This window comes from Muscardinus avellanarius, assembly GCF_963383645.1.
Source record: "Muscardinus avellanarius genome assembly, chromosome: 2".
In the NCBI taxonomy this organism is placed as follows: Eukaryota; Metazoa; Chordata; class Mammalia; order Rodentia; family Gliridae; genus Muscardinus; species Muscardinus avellanarius.
The window spans coordinates 156629762-156653111 of NC_137787.1; the positions used below are offsets into that span (position 1 = coordinate 156629762).

At 33.1% G+C, this 23350-nt stretch overlaps 1 protein-coding gene across 1 annotated transcript in view; it reads left to right on the forward strand.

Annotated features, from left to right (window-relative positions):
* TDRD3 (tudor domain containing 3) overlaps window positions 1–23350 on the forward strand; it is a gene marked incomplete at its 3' end in the record, with an annotated part of 135427 nt that overhangs the window by 53626 nt on the left and 58451 nt on the right. The window contains exons 3-5 of the mRNA XM_080719972.1: window positions 3984–4049; window positions 16091–16251; window positions 20658–20799. Of these exons, the coding sequence (XP_080576098.1) occupies window positions 3984–4049; window positions 16091–16251; window positions 20658–20799 (369 nt within the window). The remainder of the gene's footprint in view (window positions 1–3983; window positions 4050–16090; window positions 16252–20657; window positions 20800–23350) is intronic.

Sequence of the window (23350 nt, forward strand, 5' to 3'; positions counted from 1 at the left end):
CATGATAATAGAAAAAAAATTTTTTTAAATCAGAGTGAAGTCTATATCCCTCAAATTTAGTTTTCAAGTTTATTCCCTTTTAATAAAATTCAGGCACTTTTAGTATCCTGTTGAATTTTTTTAGCTTTTGAAAGATTGCAGGATATTAACCAGTGGTTGAAAGGCCTTGTATTACTGATTTTTATTTTATAGATATGTGTATATCTTATTTCATAAATGTATATATTATTTTATAAATGCACATGTCTATATTTGTAGCTTATATGTATATCTTATATATATATGAATATCTGATTTTATATATATCTTACTGTGTACTGGGAGAATAATACATGCAAAAGCTTTCTTATCTTCCTACTATGAGACACTTAATGCTTGGTCCTTTATCTAGCAATGAACAGTAGAATAACAAGTGCAGTGATTAAGGAAGTCCATTAAAGATTAGTGCCCAGAGCTTTTATTGAATTGCTCACATAGTATCCTCTTCCCAGTGTGTATCAAAACTCAAAATCCTCCCTCTCCTCCCTGCTTCCCTGTGTCTCCTCCAAAGAAAGTATTTGAATTGTTTGTATCAGCAGTATATAGGCAGTGAGCCACATTTTCAGATAGGCAATAATTCAAGTGCAATTTTACCTAGAGTTAACCTTGTAAGCAGGCCTAACCTTGTAGCTGCCTCAGCCTTGTTGCAAGAGTCTTTTTGCTCAGATTTTTATGTTGAAAAGGAGAGTTCTTAATTTTTTACTCTCTGAAATAGGGTGTAAGAATACTAAGAAGTGACAAGAAATACTAAGAAAGTTGAAATCTTGCATATAATTTTGGTTCAGATATGTGAATTATTAGCCAGGCATGGTGGCACACGCTTGTAATTACAGCAATTTGGGAGGCTGAGACAGGAGGCTCACAGTTCGTGGATAGCCTCAGATACTTAGGGAGGCCCTTTGGAGCTCATTGAGAACCTGTTTTAAAATAAAGAATTAAAAAATAAGGTTAGGGGTGTAGCTCAGAGGTAGAATGCCCCAGGGTTCTAGCACCAGTATGGCAAAAAATAAAAAAAACAAAAGAAAACTCTGCACAAAAAAATGTGAATTATTCAGAAAAAAGTAATAACACAGAATCTGTATAATATTAAATGTTTTGCCAAATAATTATTAAACTTAATTGTCAGCAATATATGTGTGCGTGGTATGTGTATGTAGGAAGAAGCTTTGAAAACTCAACAAAATTTTAATGTATTTTTTGGTTTCTAATCATTTAGTGTTTCAATCATTTAGTGATTCACTAAATATAATCATTTAGTGTTTTCTCCTTAACTATAACAAAATTTTTTCTATTTTCTCTTCTAATTTATTTGATTAAATGCACTTAAGTCTACTTTCTTTTGTTTTTATTTTTTAACATAAACTTTTCCCAGGTTAAATACTTAATTTTTATGTTAAATTTGTAAAGATTTAAAATGTCACTTTTCTTTTATTAAAAGCACACTGAAATAACTTTTCATATATATGTGTATAGCATTTTAAAAGTCACTTTGAATATTTTGTTTTGTTTAACCTGACAGCAACTTTGTAGAGCTGCAAAAGTTTTTCATTTTACAGATGAATAGAATAAGTTTAGAAAGCTTGTGGTAATGTCTAAGGTCATAGGATTAGTTAATTGCAGTTGGAATGCATCATAGTTTAGTCTTGTCTAGTACTCATTTACTTTACCTAGGTTGTTTTGAGGTTGAATCAATCTCATAATTATTGATAAAAAACAGAATTGGGAAACTATGGTATATCAGATTTGTATATACTGTTTCATAAAATTTTATATTCAAGTGTCATGTGCATGTTTGTCATCACTATTAATGACATTATGATGTGAGGCTATAATGCACCAATAAAAGTATAAAAAATAAAATATTACAGCCTTTACGTGACTTCAAAAAATATCTTAACCTGATTTGGCTGATATGTTCAGGTGATAACAAAATGTATGTTTTATTTTCACTAAAAAAATTATGGCTAACATTCACTGAGTGCTTACTCTGTGCAAGTCATTGAGCCAAGTGCACATACTTGTTAACATTCAAAACAGTCCTGATAGAAGGAATGCTAGGATATGAAAGTATTTTTTTTGTCAGTATGCTACTCTTTTTTTTGTTTTTGTTTTTGGTGGTACTGGGGTTCGTGGAAGCCCTTCTACCTCTGGGCTACACTCCCAGACCTATTTTATTTTTGGAAACAGGGTCTCTTATGCCAGCACGGCTGGCTTCAAACCTGCGCGATCCTCCTGTCTCTGCCTCCCAAGCAAGGGGATTACGAGCCACACCCTGCTATTTTCAAATGAAAAAGCATACAGCTTGAGATCCAGTAGATAATTCTTTTTTCCCTATTTCACTGAGCTGAGGCTGCAAAACCCCATAAACCTAAAGCATTTTTGCACAAATGTTTGTGTTGGGGCTTAGTTTGCCTGGCAGTCCTATATGGCAAGTTTTAGTTTAGTAGTGATTCTTGCATTGCAGTATAAAATAAATTATGAAGCCTAGTAGTAAAAAATGGACAAGGATCTGGGGGAGTTGTGTAACTCATGTTTGTTTTTTAAGCTAACTATATTTGGCTCTTTCAAATAAGATATTCTTTTATTGTAGGTGTTCAAAGAATACTATTCTGCCTCTATATTCATTTTGTATCACAGTAATTCTAATTATTTATTGTTTTCTTAACTATACCAAATTTTTTGTCTCTATTTTCTCTTCTAATTTATTTGATCAAATGCACTTAAGTCTATTTTATTTTGTTCTAAAGGTGATGAAGAGCTACAATTTACTATATTGTAAGAATAACAACAGTACAACTTTAGTTATTGTTGTAATCTCACTATCAAGCATAAAGATAATTTCTTAGGTTAAATTGGACATTTTTCATGAGTGCTGATAGTTTTGCTCTAAACAAATTTTTTTTTTGCCATTTCTTTAGGTTTTCATTTTTTCAAGAGGACACAATCCTTAAAAGTTCTATTATTTATGCAGACTGTAGTTGAAGTTTTATTTTTATGTCAGAAATGCTACAATGTTCATACATTTTCCTTTTTATGTTTTGCTTTGATTTGCAGTTTTACATGTTGCATTTTTATATATTTAGTTGTACACCAAGTTCTGTTTCTATAATTTGTGCAAATAAAATAAATTTTTATTTTGGTAAAATCTACTTTGCTCTTTCAGTGGTATTGTTCCCTGGTTTGTTTGTTTAGTAGTGATTACAGATGCTTAGTAGTATGTTACACATATACAAATATGTACCTCACTTTGTTGTATTATGGATATTATAGCCTACAGGGAAATGCTTTTATGTCTGCTTATCAAAGTTATAGAGGATTCATTTGTTAAAAAATATGCTACTATTTTTATGTATTCAAAAGTTGTCATTTGATTTCAGATTACACCTTAAGATTTTAATAAGACTATAATTTAATATCAAGTTTGGGATTTTAATAGATAATACTAAGTAAATTAAAAGGTTACGTAAAGAAATATGAGAAGCTGGGTGTAGTGGCACATGATTGTAATCCCAGTACTTGGAAGGCTGAGATAGAAGGGTCACAGGTTTAAAGCCAGCCTCCTCAACTTAGTGAGGCTCTCAGGAACTAGTGAGACCATTTCCAAATAAAAATGAAATAGGTCTAGGGGTAGCCTGAAGGTAGAAGGTCCCTGGGTTCCATCCCCAGTACCACACACACACACACACACACACACACACACACACACACACACACAGAAATATGGGCCTTATATGTTACTATTCATTTTAATGCCATACTTTAAACAAGTTATATATGGGACTATGTTATTTGAAAAGATTGATTATATCTATGAATCTTAAAATCAATTAAAGACACTAATTTTTGTTCATAAACCTTAAGTAATCTCATCTTATTTTCATGAGATTAGGTTTAGATTTGCTTTTTTCTGTAATTCTATTTTAATAATAATATTTTTATTTTAGACAGATTTGAGAACAATTGGCAAGAAATTCCTTCCCAGTGACATCAATGGTGGAAAGGTAGAAAAGGTAAAGAAAATTGCTAACTTTCTGACTTTTACTAGCTATAATAAATTTGAATACCTAACAAATTAGTAGAATTTTTTCAACAGACTGCAATTCTAAAAGATTTTGGAGATGAAAAGGTCACAAAATCATCATTATAATGATTTTCTGTACATAAACAAAACCAATAAAAATTCAGTTTTGGTGACTTTTTAACATCAAAAAACAAACCCTTTTTTGTCAGGAATTACAAATATGTCATAGTTAATTTACTTGTGAGACTCATCAAATGTTACTGGAGCATAGGACAAAGGCCTCCTACCTTATTTTAATTACTTTAACCTACTAAAATGTTAAGCATATTTAATAAACTTATTAATATAAAAGTATAAGATTATGAGAGAATATTATGAGCTATTAGGCAAAGCTCTTCATTTGGTTTTTGCTATCATTTTGTATTATACTTAGATTTATTTGTGTTTCAATAAATATTCTTATCTTTAATTCTTACATTTGTAGTACTTATTACACTATAGATATTTTAAATTTTGGGTAAAAAGGATAATCACAACATTTTTCATATTTCTAAATATTAATTTATTTGGTAGTATTGGTAAGTAGGATTATAAGAGAGTTGCTAATGCATTGTTAACAATTTTGAGGAAGATATTCAGAGAGAAGGGTTTTATACCTTCCTGCAGAAATTCATTTTAATATTTAATACTCTTTGAGAAAACATTGTATTTTAACCTAAATTTTTATGCTGCAACTTAAATTTTATATTTTTTATATTCTTTCAGAGTAAATGGAGAACATCTGGTTACTACTTTTTGTGAATAATCTTTTATAGACTTAGAGACTTGTAAATATCATTTCCACCATTTCCACAGGTTTCTCTTTGCTTAAGCCATCTATCTTTTGTGTGTTCTTTTGTTTGTTCTCATTCTCAAGCTCTTCTATCATCTTTGTTATACTTTTTGAGTCCTATATAGTTTCTTTACATTTGATTTTTGGTTGCAATAGTTCTTAGGCTTCATTGTAAATCAGAATTGCCTTGAGATCTAGCTATAACAGAGATCCCTAGACTGAATATCACCCCTGCCCCTGCCTGTGTTTCTGATTCTGTAGAGATAGAGTGGAGTCTAAGAATTTGCATTTTGATAAAATTTCCAGGGATGTTGGTTTTGCTGGTCCAGGAGGAAAACAGAAAAATACTGGGTTATGAAACTCCAAATTAGACATTGGTCTTTGGTAGGCCTGATGAGTGTGATAATTCTCTATAGGAAATGTAAAAAAACATCAAAGTGGTGTCTACACATCCTTACACTAGTTTACCGAAGAAAATCGTGGAGCTTTTTGAATTACTGTTTTTTCCTTTTAACTCTCTGTGTCTTGAAGAATCTGGGAGAATCTGGGAACCCACCTCTGTTGTGAGCTCTTAAGATAGTACTGGTGACATGCACCACTTTCTCTTCTTTCTCAGAGCATTTTTCTTGTAAAAGTTTTGTTTAGTAGTATTTTTAAGATTTCTTTTGAATATAGCTAACCGCAATGAAAAACAAAACTTTCTTGAGTATTCTATGCTAGTTTACCTTTGGAAATATTCTAAATGCTAATTTTACCTTATATGTAAATGAATGCATGAGATTAGCCTCTTTCACATGAAACACATTATTAGATATCATTTTCTGCTCTTCTTCCTTAACTGTATTTTTTTGTTTCATTACTTACTTGACACCAAATATATGCCTAGATTTTTAAAATATTTTTTCTAGAAATTTAAGAAGCTGATACATAGATGTCACCCATTTTGTTTGCAGTAAGTGAAAACTCCATATATTATATAAAACATAGCTCTTTTTAGGCTAAGATAAGTGTTCGCGGAATATATTTTTTACACGAATTGAATTATTTTGGCTTCTTTGTAAAATAAGACCAGTGCATTAACATCTGTTACATTTGTGCCTTTATTGAAACATTTTGTCACTACCATTTTATGGTGTTAATGGTGACTGAATCATTATCAAGACATGACTTGAGAATTATCAGTCACTAAATTACATATGTTACAGTTTTAGTTTAAAGCAAACATATTTTAAGTCTGTACATAAGCTGTAGGCAACATTTAATAAGTTTAGTATTTGAGTAATTAATCTGCCTGCCTGTTGACCCTCAGATTTTGGTATAAAGTGATATTTCCTAATTTTGTTTTTATATTAAGAAAGAAAGGAGGAAAGATATGTTTGTATGTGAGGGAGAGGTTACTTAGATACTTTTCAAATAGAGTATCCTGGAAACCACCTTCACAAAAATGAATTCAGACAGAAAACCTAAAATGTTTAGAATAGCTATTCCAAGAAGGGCCTCTCCTTGGCATGCATCAGATTGTGTGTGGAGGGAGAAGAAACCATAGGGACTGATTGAAGAGACACAGATGTAGTCATTAGCTTGAGTTCTAATTCTGTTTCTCCTGATTATTATTTTTTTGTGACTTTTGGCAAGTTATTTAATCTTGTTAGATTTTAGTTTTTTATTATTCAAATATTCCTTGTGAAATTAAAGAGTTAAATAGATAATATATGTGAAATGCTAAATGTAGTGCAATGCATATGACAAGTCTTGAGGATTATGAGCAATTTAGGATGGCATTTTTATCCTAGAGATCTAGGATCTTATGAATCCTTATGACCCCCCAGCTAAATTTCTTATTACTGAAAGCTCTTCAGGAGAATTAAGTATTTATTTGACTTACTTGATGTGTGTATGTTAAACTAGCTTTCCTTTCTTGGGATGAAACCAACTTGGCTGTGGTGTACAATTTTCTTGATGTGATTTTGAATGTACATGGCTAGTGTTTTGTGTAGAAATTTTACATCCTTGTTCATCAGTGAAATTGGTCTGTAATTTTCTTTTCCTGAGGTATCTTTATTTGGTTTTGGTATTATGTGACACTGGCCTCATAGAAGAAGTTTGAAAGAATTCTATCACTTTTGACCTTATAAAATAACTTGTGAAGTATTGGGTTTAGTTCTTTTCTAAAAGTTTTGTGGAATTCAACTGGAAATACATCTGGGCCTGAGCTTTTCTTTGATGGCAGAATTTATATTGCTGTTTCTATTTCTTTGCTTGCTATTGTATTTTTCTCTAATGCTGGCTTGGTAGTCATTAATTTTTTATGATTCTGCTTATCTTGGAATGTTGTAATTTTTCCATCAATTTTAATGTTATCAGTCCTGCTTGGTTGGAATTTTTTTCTTCCAGGATCTGTAGTACTTAATACGAATCCTTTCCAGCATTCATGACTTGGGTTTGTGAAATATGGAATGATTTTTATTGTTATTGGCCCTGAATGTCACCCGTTCTTTTGTTCTCACTGTTTTTAAGATTCTTTCCTTGGCCTCTGTGTTAGTCATTTTGATTATTACATGACATGCGAGGTCCTTCTTTGATCTTAATGGAGTTCTGTATATCTCCTGTATATTCAAGTCTTTTTCCATGTTTGGAAAATTCTCTGAAATTATTTCTCTGAAGAGATTTATAGATACCTTTGGTCTGTGTTCTATTCCTTCTTCAATGCCTTTTATCTGTAAGTTAGGATGTATCTTATTGTCCCATAATTGTTGGATGTTTAGGTTCTGTTGTTGTGATGTCTTCTGTATACTGTTGACTGTGCTTTCAGTTTTGAATGAACTATCTTCTGATATTCTGTTTCCATTTCATATAATCTTCCAGAATTGTTTGATATTGCTGTCTTCAATTCATTTATTGACTTCTTCATTTCCTTCAGACCTCTTTCTGATTCTTAAGTTCTCAATTTCCTTTTTCATTTCCTGAACACTTAATGTGAGGCCTTTCATCATATTGAAGATCAAGATTAGGAATTCTCCTTCTTACATTTCTTGTAGATCAGTATTGGTGAGCTCCCTTGTTGTTGAGTTATGGGAGTTTATTGTTTCCTCATTGTTCCTTGTTCTCATATTTTAAGAGTTCTTGGGTTTGTGTTTCCAGTGTCATGTCATCTTCTTTCTCTTTGTGTGTGAGTTCTGTGTTTATTTCCTACTCATTAATAATAAGGTCAATGCTTGTGGTAAATATTTGCCCTTACCAATTTGACTGAAATACTCAAACTTTTGAGTTTTTCCCCCAGAGTCTCTAGATATAGTTCTTAGTGCAGGTAAGTAGTAGTCTCTGATTAGCTGCAGATCACTGTGCTGCCTTGGCCCAAACTCCACAGGGTCAGATACTATGTTGCTTTATTCAGGGCTTGCAGCCTGTTCGTTGGGACTTTATGCATTCACAGACCACTGTTGCTCTGCTGAATGTGAGCCTGTGATACAGCAGAGTGCTGACATACAGCCTTTGTGACTACTGAGCTTGGGCTCAGTAAAGCCAGCAATTGCTATGTTCCAAACTTATAGTCTGGCTTGTTGAGCTTTGATGGTCCCTGGGACACCACTCTAGATCTGCTTATTATGGTCACATGAGGTACTTTCAATCACTAGCTTACATGTATGCCAGGCACAAACTCTGCTGGCAGAAAGAATATTGAATTCCCAGGTTTTGGCTGTGATCAAGTGGTGTCCTAGCCTCTTGTTGTAGTCCAAGGCCCAGGGTCTGGCAGGAAGAGAGTGTTCAGTTCCAACCAGGAGTTTGAGTGGCTCAGTTCATTAGCTCCAGGGACATTACTCCTGACTTGGGTGGTCACTCCCAGGAGCCCTTGCTGGCCTCAGGTGCTGTTGCTTTGTTGCTCCCAGATACAACCAGGTGTGAGTTCATTGCTTTTGTAGTCTGCAACTCAGTAGGCTGCACTATTTCTCCCTGGTACCACTAGTTGGTGTACCATGGTGATTCCTGTAGTCTCTACCGCTCTTCAAATTGTGGACTATAGTTCTCTTTCTTTGGGCTATTTACTAATTCAATTTTCCACTATGTTCAGTAGTAAGCCTCCAAGGTCTCAGCACCCATTTGGTCTTATTTCCTTGCCATGTAAGCCCCTGTGGGTAGGCATGGCCAGCTTTACTTGCAGGTATGGTTTGTTAACTTACTTGATGGGTGCTGCTTCAGATTGCTGTGAGAAGAGATGAGTTTAGCTGTTGCTGAGGTGTCCATCAGAATCATCTATTTCTTTTGAGTTCCTGCCAGCTGTGCGTAGGGCAGGATACTGACTGCTTTCGCTGATGGTCTGTAGTTGTCAGCCTCATAGTGATCCACAGTTTCTTCCTGGATGTCTCTGGAATCTACAATGACTGCAGCTGCCAGCTTCTTTGGCGCACCTTGTCCCAGATGGAATTCTCAGGCAGGTCCTATGGAGCACTTTATAGGTCTCTGCTCTTTATTCTGGTTCTGGTTCTGCTGCTTTTCAGTTTTCATTTTTGTTGTTGACTTTTTTGGATTTTTTACTACTTTTCTTTCCTTATGGAGAAGCAGTCTCCCCAGTGGTTGAGTTTTAGCCAGTATTTTAAGCATTCTTCTGTAAGTTTCAACATTTCATTGTACTTATTTTCATAGCATTTTAAAGAACTATGTAAACTATAAAATATAGATTAATGTAGGAATGCTTTGTTGCTATTCCAGCTGTCTGGGAAGCTCTATGTATTGCTTTGGAGCCCTGACAGGAAAGGCTTTCAGTTCTGTGTTTATTTTTTTCTATATAAATCCTAGGACTGCCATAGGTGTATGCTGTTTTAAATGTGAAACTGATAAAGACCTAGGTTTTCCAAGTAGAAGTGGCCATTGCAGAGACTCTGCAGTACCAACATCAACCACAAGATGGCGCTGCGTCCTTAGACTTCAAATAGTTGCCTGTGACCTTTGCAGTGTAGAAAATAGATGTATTTTTTAAATAATTTGAAAAAAGTTTAAGTTTAATTTAAATAAAATTGTTCCATGTTTCTTACATGTTAATTTATTCTATGCTAAACTATATAATTTATCAGTGTTCCTTTTAGTGAGTTATTAAAATTAAACATGTACTTTTAATTTTAGAAGTGAACCACTAAAACTCTGATTTTAAATTTACTTAGAAATGATCATTAGTAATTATTAATAGTTTCTATGGAATTTAAAAATTATGGCAAGAATTATATATTAGATAATCTTCTGAGAATTGGAATAAAGTATTTGCCTAACCTTTTTTATTTTTTAATTCTGTCAGAGAGAAAAATCAAAGTAGAATAAAAATGTGGAAATTGGGAAATTACACACTATGAGAAGTGTAACTTTTGACTGAATGTCCCACAATGTTCTCCTTGTATTTCATTTGCCGTAGTTACTCTAAGTGACTAAGAGTAAATTATTTTGATGACTGAATTGATGCTTTTTTACTTTAAAGGCTTCTCAAGTTAGAGAAAACCTGTTTAAGATTATATTATTTACTCAGTTATCAGGCATTTAAATAAATGTCTTAAAAATTCTACAATGATAGAAGTTTTTAAATATTCCAGTAAATATCATATTTATGATTTAGAAAGTTTTTCTTGTTATTGCTTATTTTTTAATTTAACTTTGATATGTTTGAATATTTGAAAAAATAATTTGAATATTAAAAAATTTGATATCAGGATTAGGGTACCTTCCCAAAGCTATTTCTTTGAGTATTTGGGATGCTTTTGATTTTCTTTTCTCTTGGCCTTTTTAAGTATATTTATTTGCTTTTGTTCAAGCTCCTAACTTATCTAGGAAAACTGCTTTATAATAAATCTCTCCTGCCTTCTTCCATTTGCTCAGAACCTAGTCAGTGCTAAGTCCCGTGCTGAATCATTTGCATGTGTTATTCATGCAATCATTAGAACACTAGAAACAGAAATTGTGTACCTTCTCTTTTACTTTACAGGTATGGGGATTATAGTTTCCCTCAAATAAATGTCTTTTGTTGCTACAGTACCTGTAATGTCTTTCCCTCACCTGCCAGGCAAAGATAAGATATTAAAAATCCAACAATGTCAACAAAGTAGAACAAATGTTAAAATACACAACAAATGGGCAGCATCTCAGCTTAGGAGTGTTGAGATGAGGTTGTTTTTTAGACTGTTAGTTTTTGAGATGTGAGAGAGATGTGATTTTCAGTCAGGGTAGTGGGCAGATATCCCTATAAGGGCATATTTAAAGTTTTAGAGTATACATACACATGTACACTGCGTGCACACACACACACACACGTCTTTTAATCTTAAGACTGTGTGTGTTTGTGTGTGGTATGTGTGTGTATACATAAGTATTTGGGGTGGTTAACAGAAAAACAGGAACTGTGGAGAAGAAGCATCTGGTAATAGTATAAGGGGGGCAAGGCTTTCTGCAATCTAGTAACCAAGTCTCTTAAAATATCATGGAATTTTGATCTAAATTATATTTAATCTGCTATAGTGATGCTAGGGTAAGTGTCCAGGGCTAATGAGATCACTTGTATGTAACACACTGCTACATGCTTTCTGTGTGCTAGATCTAGATTGTTCTAGTTCATGGATGTTGTCGGCATCTCTTTGATTTTAGGGTGAAAACCAGTTATGTGCTCTTGATTTTTTTTGTGTGTGCTGCTCTGTATGTTGTGGATCTAGTTCTCTAGTTTTTTGTTTTGTTTTGTTTTATTATTGTTGTTGTTGACATTTAAGTGATCTACCTACTGTCATAATTATAAAAATTATGTGAATTATTTGAAATAAATGACTTACCCAAGGTCTTAATTTTAAAACATTATGCAAATTATTTGAAATAGTTAATACATATTCTAAGGTTAATAATAAAGTAAAGCTGAGTATGGTGGCACATGCCTGCAATCCTAGTACTTGGGAGGCTGAGTCAGGAGGATTGCAGGTTTGAGGCCAATCTCAGCAACTTAGCAAGACCCTCAGCAACTTAGTGAGACTTTGTTTCAAAAATAAAAAATGAAATATAGCTGGAGATGTAGCTCAGAGGTAGAAAGCCCCTAGGTTCAATCCCACCACCACAAAAACAAAACACTTTGTGAAGCCTCAAAACTAGAACATTGCAATTATTTTACTTATGGATCCTAGTCACTCCTCATCCAAGCTCTCTCCCCAAGAACAAGCTGTGGTGAATTTTGAGTCTGGTTTTAATTTTTAAAAATATTTTAGTTATATATGTAGTTATTACTAAACAATCTGAATTTGTATTGGAGCTTTTCAAAATGATTATCATGTTATTTTCTGCTCTAACTTGCATTAGATTCAGTATTATAACTAATTTATGTTCATGTTGCATATACGTGTTGTACATTATTCTTCTTTTTTGCACAGTATTCAACTATGTAAATATAACTATGAATTAATATTCTGCTGATGGCTATTTAGATTATTGCTTTCTGATAATAGACAATATTTCTAGAAGCACATGTTTTGTATGTTTCCTGATATACATTTGAAAGTTTACGTAGGACTCTAATCAGGAATTGAACTACTGTATGATAAAATTAAACTAGTGTTCAACTTTATGGCTGAAATAATGCCAAATAATTTTGAGAAGCAGTTGTACCAACTTACATTACCTATAGTAGTGTATACAAGATTTATTTGAACCATATCTTTTATGGCACTTGGAAAGATCAGTTTTCTGATCTGTGGCAGTAAAATACACTATTTTTATTAAGCTATTCATTTTTTTCTCCCACATAAATTTTAGAACCAACATATATTCTCCTAAAGTATATGTTGGAATTTTGATTGAAATTGCATTTAAATGGCAGATCAGCTTAAAGACAATTGGCATCTGTATATGATGATATTCTCAATAGAATGCTGATAAACTGCCTACCTCATATGTGACATTTGGCACTTTTTTCGGTAGTATAATATTCCTGCCAAGGACAATTGTGACAATTGTGAAGCCATTGTAACTGGAATTAGGAAGAAAAGCACATAATAAGCTCTTGTGGATTATTACAAGATGGCTCTAGGGATGTATCTCATTTAATTTTTCCATAAAGTTTTATGATTTACTGAGAATATAGAGATTGTGTATTTTTTGTAATATTTTCCCCCCAGATCTTTCTATTTTTGTTACTGTAAATGTTGTTTAAAAATTTTTAAATATTTGTTACTTGTGATAGACAAGCTATTTATATTTTTTTACTAATTAAATTTTGCTACCTTGTACATGTCATTGTTAATAATATACCTACGTTTTTTCATGTTTTCTCTGTAAATTTACCTTTTATTAATATTTGGAATCACAGTATCTTTTTCTATTGTTTGTGTGTGTTATTTAGGTCTAATATTTATGTATGTTTTGACTCCAGGGTATAGTATAATAAACTTAATTTTATAAGCAGAGTAATAAAAATTTGTTTCTGGTTGGTTTAGTTATAGAATATATTTAATGTGGAACGAATAATATTAAGGCTTTTATGATTCAAACTGAGAAATGACTATCAGGTTTTGCCTAATTTGAAGATTTCCCAGGTAAAATAGTACCTGCTTTTCTACTTTGTTTTTGAACCAATTGGGAAGTTAAGGAGTGGCAGTCATGAGCCAAATATCAACTTTATTACTGATAACATTTTAATTTAAAGATGTTACTTAGTGGGATAGCAAAATGGACCCGTTATCTGAATCACAAAACATCCAGACTTATATTCTCACTCAGGGAATTCTCACTTCAGTGAGGAAGCTAAATATGTGCCTCCTAGGGCACCTGGCTAGATCCCAAGAGGAAAAAGGACAAGGCTCAGGCTAATGTGTACAATTTATTCTTCCTCTAGACCGTCATTCTATAAGTGGGCATCTTAGTTAACTGAGGCTGTTGTAACAAATTACAACAAACTTGGTGGCTTAAAAGAGTGGAAATGTATTTTGTCACATTTCTGTAGGCCTGATATCTAAAATCAAAGTGTCAACAGGGTTGGTTCCTGTTGGAGGCCCTGAGGAAAAATCTGTTTTTTGCTCCTCCCCTAGCTTTTGGTAGCCATTGACACTCCCTGTCTTTCTTGGCTTATAGATAGATAACTTCAATTTCTGCCTTCATTTTCACATGGTTTTTATGCCTTATGTCTCCTTAGTACACTCATCATTAGATTTAGGGTTTGTGTTAATTCAGTATATTCTTATCTCTGGATCCTTACTTAAATTGTCCCTGAAAAGGTCCTCTTCCTAAAATGATACCATACTTATGGACGTAGGGGTCCTCTATTTTCAAGGGCCTGCTCTTCAGTTTATTAAAAGGAATGAAGAGGCCAGGACTTGGGTTAAACAAGTAAACTGGCTGCTTGCTAGGACACATCAGGAGTTCGGGGCAGGTATTCCTTTCTATCATTTTCTAGCTATTCTATCCCTACTGTACATTTGTATCCTTGTTGTCATCTTCACTTTGTGTCTTTGGTAAAATCTTTTAAGATATTTTATCAATTTTGTATTAGTATTAAAACTAGGTAATATAGTCCATATGTCCATTTAATGTGCATAAATGCAGTTTGTCATAACCCATTAAAAGCAAACAAACCAATGGAAGTGCCATGTCACCCTGCATGAAATATAGGGCATCCAAAATTTTATGAAGATGCCTATGGTCTGTGCATCATGAGGACTTAGGGTAACCTTGTCACTTTGGATATTAAATTAATAAAAGTTAAATAAAATTAAATAAAAGTAAATGTTTATTTCCCACACTTTAGTGAAAGTGCAGTCCTTAGGATATATGAGCCTCACTTTGGAATACATGAGACTAGATTACCACCAACACTCTAGCAGTCATTTTTCAATGAGGTGAATGGTCTTTCATTATGCTCTTCAGATATAGAATGCTGGAAATAATGGTTAGTGCAACTGAACCATTAAATTTTTAATATCATTTCATTTTAGTTAAATGCAAACTTAAATAGCCACATGTGACTGGTGGTCTGTATTAAACAGCATAAGCAAGATATTTTTCAGTGTCTAGGTTAAAAATAATGGAAATGCTAAACTAAAGGGCATCATGAACATTATAATAACCATAAAATGTCTGTAAATTTAAATGATTTTTAATGATATTAACAAAAGTCAAAGAAAAAGTTCATCCTGAATTAGCAGCTTATCTATACTTGTTAAGGGTTTTGGATTTCTTTCAGCTTTGAATTTTTTATAACTGAAAATTAGATTAAATTTAGACTTTTTTCTAATTATATTCTCAAGTTCTAAATTTATAACAACATGGGGGCATTTTTGCTGAGGAAATTAGGTATATATGTTTCCCAATCACATTTCTTGTTGCTGAAAATAGAAATTAGATATATACAAAAACATTTTACTTAAGGACTTTATTTGAGCAGTAGCTTTTTCCTCCTAAAGTATAAAACTACTTAAGGATATATTTTATTATGCAGAAATGATAATTTCTTGTATGCAGATTATACTGTCATTTTCTAACTTTGCCGTTAGCATTTTCTTATATAAAACTTCTATATCTAGTTAGCCCATTGATTTAGTTTTGTATTAGATTGAAATTTGGCAAGAGAAAACACTTCTGCCCACTGTAAATACAAATAATTTTGCATTGATTTAACATTATTTGAAAAAGAAAATATGAGAATAAGTCAAGTATAACTCACACTTTTTGAACTTTATATAGTTTATACTTTGGGGTATTGTATTGTTCATTTATACCAGAAGAGGGTGCATTTTGAATTTGATGTCTTTGAACAGATAGCAGTCCCTAGAATTTGTACTATAAAGCTTATGTTCCTTAAAGAATTGCCAAATTCTTTATCTCTAGACTGTCCTTTAATGTCTCTGTGCAGGGAAAAGCAAGATGCATGTGAACCATTTAGAACATTTAAGACTCAAACGTCAAAGAATACATCTTTTGTCTTTGAATATAGCTTTGTTTTTCAAGGGTGTTTTTCTGTTATGATCTGAATAGTAAATAGATTCAGAAATTTAAAAATTGTTTACTCTTTTGAAATTTTATCTTTAAGTACTAAAAACAAATCCTTCTTGATATGTATGTTATTTCAGTTATGACCTTAATTAAAGTTATCTTTGTAAATCATAATGTGTAATCATTAAGGAAAAAAGAACGCTATAAATGGAAACAGTGATGACCAGAGAGTGATTTTGATTCTTTTTCTGTTTTGACAGCTTGAAGGTCCATGTGTTTTGCAAATTCAAAAAATTCGCAATGTTGCTGCACCAAAGGATAATGAAGAATCTCAGGCTGCACCAAGGATGCTGCGTTTGCAGATGACTGATGGTCATATAAGTTGCACAGCAATAGAATATAGTTGTATGCCAAAAATAAGGTGATTGGCATTTCATTTTATAACTTGTTTAAGAATGCTTGAGGTGCTATTCAAAATAGGTTTAAAGAGAACTCTGAAAAGAAGAAATAGACTTTTAAGTAAATGTTAAAAATTTCAAAAGAAATTTTAGAGCTTTGCATTTTAACTTTAACTGAAGTTATATGGAAAATAGTTAAATGGAATTTGTTACTCATTGATTTGGTGTTAATTATAAAAATAAATTTAAGATGTTCTTGAATGAAGATTAATTTTTTTTATTTTAGAAAATTTTAGGTCATTTATTCTTGGGAACAAACAGAATTTCTTTAATATGTTATGATTTCCTGATAGCACTGTAGCTAATTGCATGTATAATAGTATGCCCATTAAATCATTGACTCTCTAGTAAAGATTTGTAGCTTAATAAGTTTTCCTAGGAAACGATTGAAGCCAGGGAGGTTTGTCCACTTCACTCTTCCTAAGTCAAGAGAGAACTCCCTAAGGAGCAACTTTCCAAATCCTTTTAGCTATTTTTATGAGACATTTAGAATCCTGTCTGTTAGAATGGAGAAAAGTAATGAGAAGGAAAGGAAAGTGCCGATTTTATTCTCATTGTTCCTATTTGACCAGCTTGCACTCTTGTTTTATGAGGCAAGCACTTTCACTGGACATTTGCAAACTCCCTCTTCCCTTTTTTCCCTACTGAGTTCTTTAATGTGTATATGTTTGTCATTGTGGGTTCCTTGACCTTTTTTATGTTATGTAAAAAAGTATCCTCTATCAACCTTTTCTCCTGAGCAAGTATGTATCAAGTACTTTGCACTCAGTGTATCTTAGCCCTTCTATTCAGTTCTGAAAGTACAAAGGTAAGCAGAGTTAAATTTTGTTTCCTCATAGCTCATATACTAATGAGATAAGTACACAGTTATACAATTATTTTTCTGTAGTCCAGAAAATTATGGGAAGCCAGGAGTGAGACCTGAAATATGAGCAGGTGTTTTGAGGGAAGTGAGAAGGAAAGAGCATGTGCAGAGACGCAGTGTCCTTGCAATAGGATGTGGAGCTCCAATTGGTGGTACCTAGGTGATTTGGGATAGTGGCATATGGGAGAAATATGCTAGGTTAAGACCTTCACCTCAGCCGGGCGTGGTTGTGCACACTTGTAATCCCCTCGCTTGGGAGGCTGAGACAGGAGGATTGTGCAGGTTTGAAGCCAGCCTCAGCTACTTAGTGAGACTTTCAGCAACTTAGTGAGACCCTGTTTCCAAATAAAATATAAAATAGGTCTGGGAGTATAGCCCGGAGGTAGAAAGCCTCTGAATTTCACATCTAGTACCACCACCACCAAAAAAAAAAAAAAAGTCATCCTCAGTGACTTCCTTTCTTCTTTTCTTTCCTTCAACTAGTGTCTCTGCCTTCTTTAAGGGAGGCCTCCTCCTTGGAGAATGTTTCTTTAAAATGTCATTTTCCCTATACAAAAGGAAGTTTCATGACATTGTAATATTGCTGTCTTTTTTTTTTTTTTAAAGACTAGAAAGGATCCCTACTTCTGTGGAAAAACAGCCTTTACTTTTTTGACAAATTCAGTCAGGTCCCCTACAAGGGAGTTCATGGATGACTCAAAGGATGACTTGCCATTTAATGGCTCATTTTCAGATTTTTACAGCAGTATGTTTCTTTGAGGTAAATGAAAACACAAGACCAAGCCAGTGCTGTCTGCTGTCCTCTTTTATTACATTTTGACAACTGAAAAAATTGTCATATGCTCATTCACTCATCATTGAAGCAGCATGTCTTCCTTGGTGCTATAAAAAGGACAGCTTACAAAACTGCACATGTATTTGGAAGACTCTTTTCAAAGTAAGTTTGGTTAGTGGTTATCTTGGCAAGAAAGTGAAAGAACTCCAACCAGGATAAACCAAATGCTGGTATGTGATGTGTTGCTTCAAATGGGTATTGCATTTCTCTGAGGCAGTTGTTTCTGTTCTTCTTTCCTACCCCACTCTTTCTTTGGTTTTGTTTTTGTTTTATCTGATGGCAGTGAAGAAAGAGCAAAGTGCTTTGGAAGGGGGCAATAAAAAAGTTATTAAACCAAGACATACTCCCTAAGTAATAGTTATGGTCCTGAAGGCAATGTAGAAAATAGTGTATTAGAATTTTCCTTTTGTAGCCAGGTGTGGTGGTGCATGCTTGTAATCCCAGCATTCCAGAGACTGAGCCAGAAGGATCATGGTTCGTGGCCAGCCTCAGCTACTTAGTGAGGTTCTTTGTTTGTAACTCAGACCCTGTTTACAAAAAAAAAAAAAAAAAATGAGGATGGGGGTGTAGCTTGTAGGTAGACTGTCCCTGGTTTTCATCCCAGTACCAAAAAAAAAAAAAAAAAAAAAAAAAGAAAAATGTGTTTTCTTTTTGTGGGAATAAAACCATAATTGAATCAGGTGGGACTTTGTCTATTGTCTTAATGAAATTTGAAATTATAGGTTCATTCTCAACTAATTTGACTATTAGGGAGAATGGAGAGAGTTTAGTCATTTTACAAAAAATTTAGCTCATCATTTGCTCATAGATTAGGTATTATTTTTAAAGTTTTATTATTATATTTTAAATGCTTCTGTAATTCACACCCTATTTTGATGAGTCTTTGTGCAGTGTCCATAGGTTCAATGTATTCTCATTGCATTTTTCAGTTTTATCAATTTCAAGAAATTATTGGCTAGAAGTGGCTTTGAAGAATAGACTTATATCATGGGTAAATTATATAATTAAGTAATTTCATTAGAGGAAAAGAGTACAGCAGCCTGGAGTTTTTGGTGATTATGTTTTTATTTATCCTCAAATGTTAACTATAGAGTTATGAAAATCTGTGTTTTCTGATTTTGTGGAGTTGAAAAAACTTCATGTTACTGTATTCAGTTGTTGCTGATCCTGAAGAATGAGAGACACCTTTGATTAAGAAAGATTGTTCATGGCCATTCTTCTTTAAGTTATGAGTTGTGACTAAGAATGATAATTTTGGGATCCTCAGAATAATTTTAATAGCTTTATTGAAATATTGTGATGTAAGTATTATATACACAGAAGATGCACAGAGTAATATTTAGAATATATGGGCTCTTTGAAGTTCTAAAAATAGTTATACTCTATTTCCTCTTACTAATAAATATTTTATTATCTATTTTTCTTCAAAAAAGACCAGTGATATTAACACTTACTGATTGGTTACTACATTTGTCAGCATGTGGTGAATTTCATGAGCTTTTAAAGTGTGAATGCTGTAAATCCATTTCAGAATAACTTTCCAGTTTATTCTAAGTCTCTTAGGACAGTCTGTTTTAGGAGTGCTATTTAGAATATTTTGTCCCTTGCTGTCAGTGAGGTGGGATTGATGGGGTAGGGTTCGGGATATATGCTTTTACTTTAGAACAGTCTTCTGATGAAATGGATTTCTTTCCTTGTTTCCTTTACTAAAAGGTTGGTAGAGGGGTAAAGATCTTGTCTCTGGATTTTGTAAAAGGATCATGGTATAATGTTTGCACCAAATCTAAGAATACTAACCTGTTAAAAAATAGTCTTTTAGAGTTGGCTGTGATGGCACATGCTTGTAATCCCAGCATTTGGGAGGCTGAGACAGGAAGATCGTGGTTTGCAGACAGCCTCAGCTACTTAGTGAGGCTCTTTGCAAATCAGTGAGACCTTGTTTCAAAATAGAGAATAAAAAATAGGGCTAGGGGTGCAGCTCGGAAGTAGACAATGTCCTTGTTTCCATCCCCAGTACCACAAAGAAACCAAAATAAAACCTCCAAAAAACAGTCTTTTAAAGTTAGTGTGTAAATAGTTTACAGTTAGTATAAATAGTTTAAGGTCGGTGTGTAAATAGTGTGTTAAAAGGCCTTTTTAAAGTTGCTGTGCAAGTAATTCTTATTTGATCTTTAGATAGTAAACAAAAGATAGCATTTTTTTGTGGCTTCCTATAGCTTATATAGATGTTGAATTTTTAGGATTATTACTAGTCAGATATCTTTTTATGTATTGAAATTTAATTTTATCACATAGTATATTTTTGTAATGTATAGTAAAAACTTAGCAGGGGGTAAAAAGCCCAGTAATATATTTGTATAGTGTTGGTAGAGTTGAGAAAGTGCTCTCATCTTTTAACTTGTTTATCGTAACTTTGTAGGTGTGATTATTATTTTACATATTTTTTTAACATGTGGAAAGTGAAGCTCATTTCTTTATTGTTAGAAAATGAGTCTTGTGCCTGGTCTTCTGATTTCCTCCCTGGTGATATATTTATACTTTATTCCTAGTTTCTTAAACAGTTTTGGTGTTAATGTATTTTGAAGAACTCGATTAGTTCATAATATGAAACTAAATTCTAGTTTTGGAGAAGTTTTTCAATGTGTAAACTCTCTTTTTCTTTGCTGTAGTTTGAACACACCACCTGGAACTAAAGTTAAGCTCTCAGGCATTGTTGATGTAAAAAATGGCTTTCTGCTCTTGAATGACTCCAACACCACAGTCCTTGGTGGTGAAGTGGAACACCTTATTGAGAAATGGGAGTTACAGAGAGTAAGTATAAACTAAGAGGAATGGCTTGAACTTTTAAAACACTGTGCCTTTTATTGCATTCCCTTATTTTAAGGATCTTTTTCTATAATGAGTAATAAAATTAGTCCTTTGTGTCAAGGTTGAATAGAATAGAATATGATGATCTTTAGAGAAACCATCTACCTTTGTCTAATTATATTCTTCCTCTAAGGAATGTAACTTTTAGGTATAATTTTTCAGTATTTGTTACATTTCATTACATGTTTAAAAAAATCCTTCTTTACTGACAAGTTTCAAAACTGCCCAGATACCAGTTATAAGTCATATAACTGGTATCTTGGCAGTTATAATATATATATGACTTATATATATGTATATATATGTATATGACATATTATGTATGTATATATGTGTGTGTGTGTGTGTGTGTGTGTGTGTGTGTGTGTGTGTGTGTGTTTGGGTGGTACTGGGGTTGGAACCCAGGGGTTTTTCTATCTCTGGGCTATACTCCCAGGCCTATTTTATACTTTATTTGGAAACAGGGTCTCACTAAGTTACTGAGAGCCTCACTAAGTAGCTGAGGCTGGCTTTAAAGGCTGGCTTTGAACCTGTGCGATCCTCCTGTCTCAGCCTCCCAAGCGCGCAGGGAGTATAAGCATGTGCCACCATGCCCAGCTATATGGCTTTTTTTGGTATTTGCACATAATTATTTCTGCAAACAACAACTGTTTGTGTATAGACTAGTGCATAGATATTGTGTATGTGTATTTGTTTTTTCTGCATACGCATAAGCATGTCAATGGAAACAAGTTAGAATTTTACTATAATGAAAGAATTCTTGTTGCATTTGACTTCCCAATTTTAGTAGTTGATGTTTTTCTCTTTTATGTTTAGACTATCTTTATCCTGCTAATCATGTGGGTTATCTTGTAATTGTTCCTCTACTTTGCTTCCTGCAGTTGTTGATCTTTTATAGTCAAATATCCTATCAGTCTCTTGCTCTTCTGTTGCTATTTCTCTGGTTTTGATCTTTAGTATCTCTTGCATAAGCTACTGTAATAGCTGTGTGTGGTGTGTGGGGGAGTACTGGGAATTGAACCTAATGTCATTGTATCTAAGCTACACTACATGCCCAGCCCTATTTTGTTTTTTTATTTTGAAACAGCCTCACTGAATTGCAGTTCTTGCTGAGTTGCTGAAGCTGGCTGCAAATGTGCAATCTTTCTTTCTCAGCCTCCCACATCCTGGGATTACAGTTGTGTGCCACAAGTATGGTTAGCAGTAGCCATTTTCCTGTTCCATTATTTATCCTTTCTCCATCTTCTAATTTATTTATGTACTTATGCTATATTAGTTTCCTTTAGTGTAAGTCAGAACATGTCACATACTGCTTCTATTTCAAATGCCTTAATTTGGCTTCAAAGCTGTCTAAAATCTAGCCCTACTTCCAGTTTACTTGTTCAACTTTCTAAATTCTTTCGCATAGATTTTCTTATAGCCAAATGGACTTACTTACTCTTCCTTTGATTCTTTCTTTAGTGATACTTATGGATAAAAATGACCTTCCCACATTCATCCATTCATCATAATTTTTCTTTCCTAATCCTTTCATGGCCCAGACATCCCGTGTTTTCAGACTCACATATGCTTGCTTTTTACAAAGTGTGGTAATTATCCCTTTATTGAATTCTTGAAACATACTATCCATATTAACAATATATTACTTTTGGCCTAGCACTAAAATTATTTTGTCATCTCCTTTAATAGGTTACAACCTTTTTGATATCAATTATTGTTTGTATAATTGTTCAGTTCTACGAATATTTTTTGAGCTGTATGTAAATATGGTGTTCAAATCTTGCATTCATAATTTCCTATGATCCTAGTATTAGTAAGGGGGCATTATTTTCTTATAGATCAGAAAATTCACTTTTAAGAACCATTAAATAACTTTGTGGTTAGACACCTGATGGGCAAGTGTTGGGTCTGAGAAAAATTCTGGACATTTTTTTTCTTTCATCATTACATCAGAGCAGCCTTCCTCTGTCTCCAGAGTAGTATTCCTGAGACTTACATGGAATATATATCATAGATAATTTTGTGGGATGAATAAATTACAAAGCATGCAAAGCTAATTACTCTTTTAGCTGAAGTTGATATTCTCATGCCACCTTCAAATATTTTCTCTTGTCTCTTTAGAGACAAGAACCTAGCAATCTTTCAAGCTTTTGGTGTTTTACTATATATTACTCTGTTCTATTTTCTGAGTAAGGAAATACCTGGGTTTGGATAGAGATTTAGATACGTTTTTATTTTTAGTACTTATTTCCTATGACACTAATGTGCTGCATATTGGGTTGCTGTACTACGTGATACAAGGTAATGTGCTACTGCATTGTTTAATTGAAAATGTCACAGAAGAGCATAATTCAGTGGCTTAATAATTTTACATAATAAGCCAAGTTTATGGACTTTCAATTTCTTAAAGAAATCCCACTCATTTCATGTGAGTTTTTTATAGGTGATATATTGTATTTTTGTTTCACTAGAGATTATTTAAAGAAAGATAAAA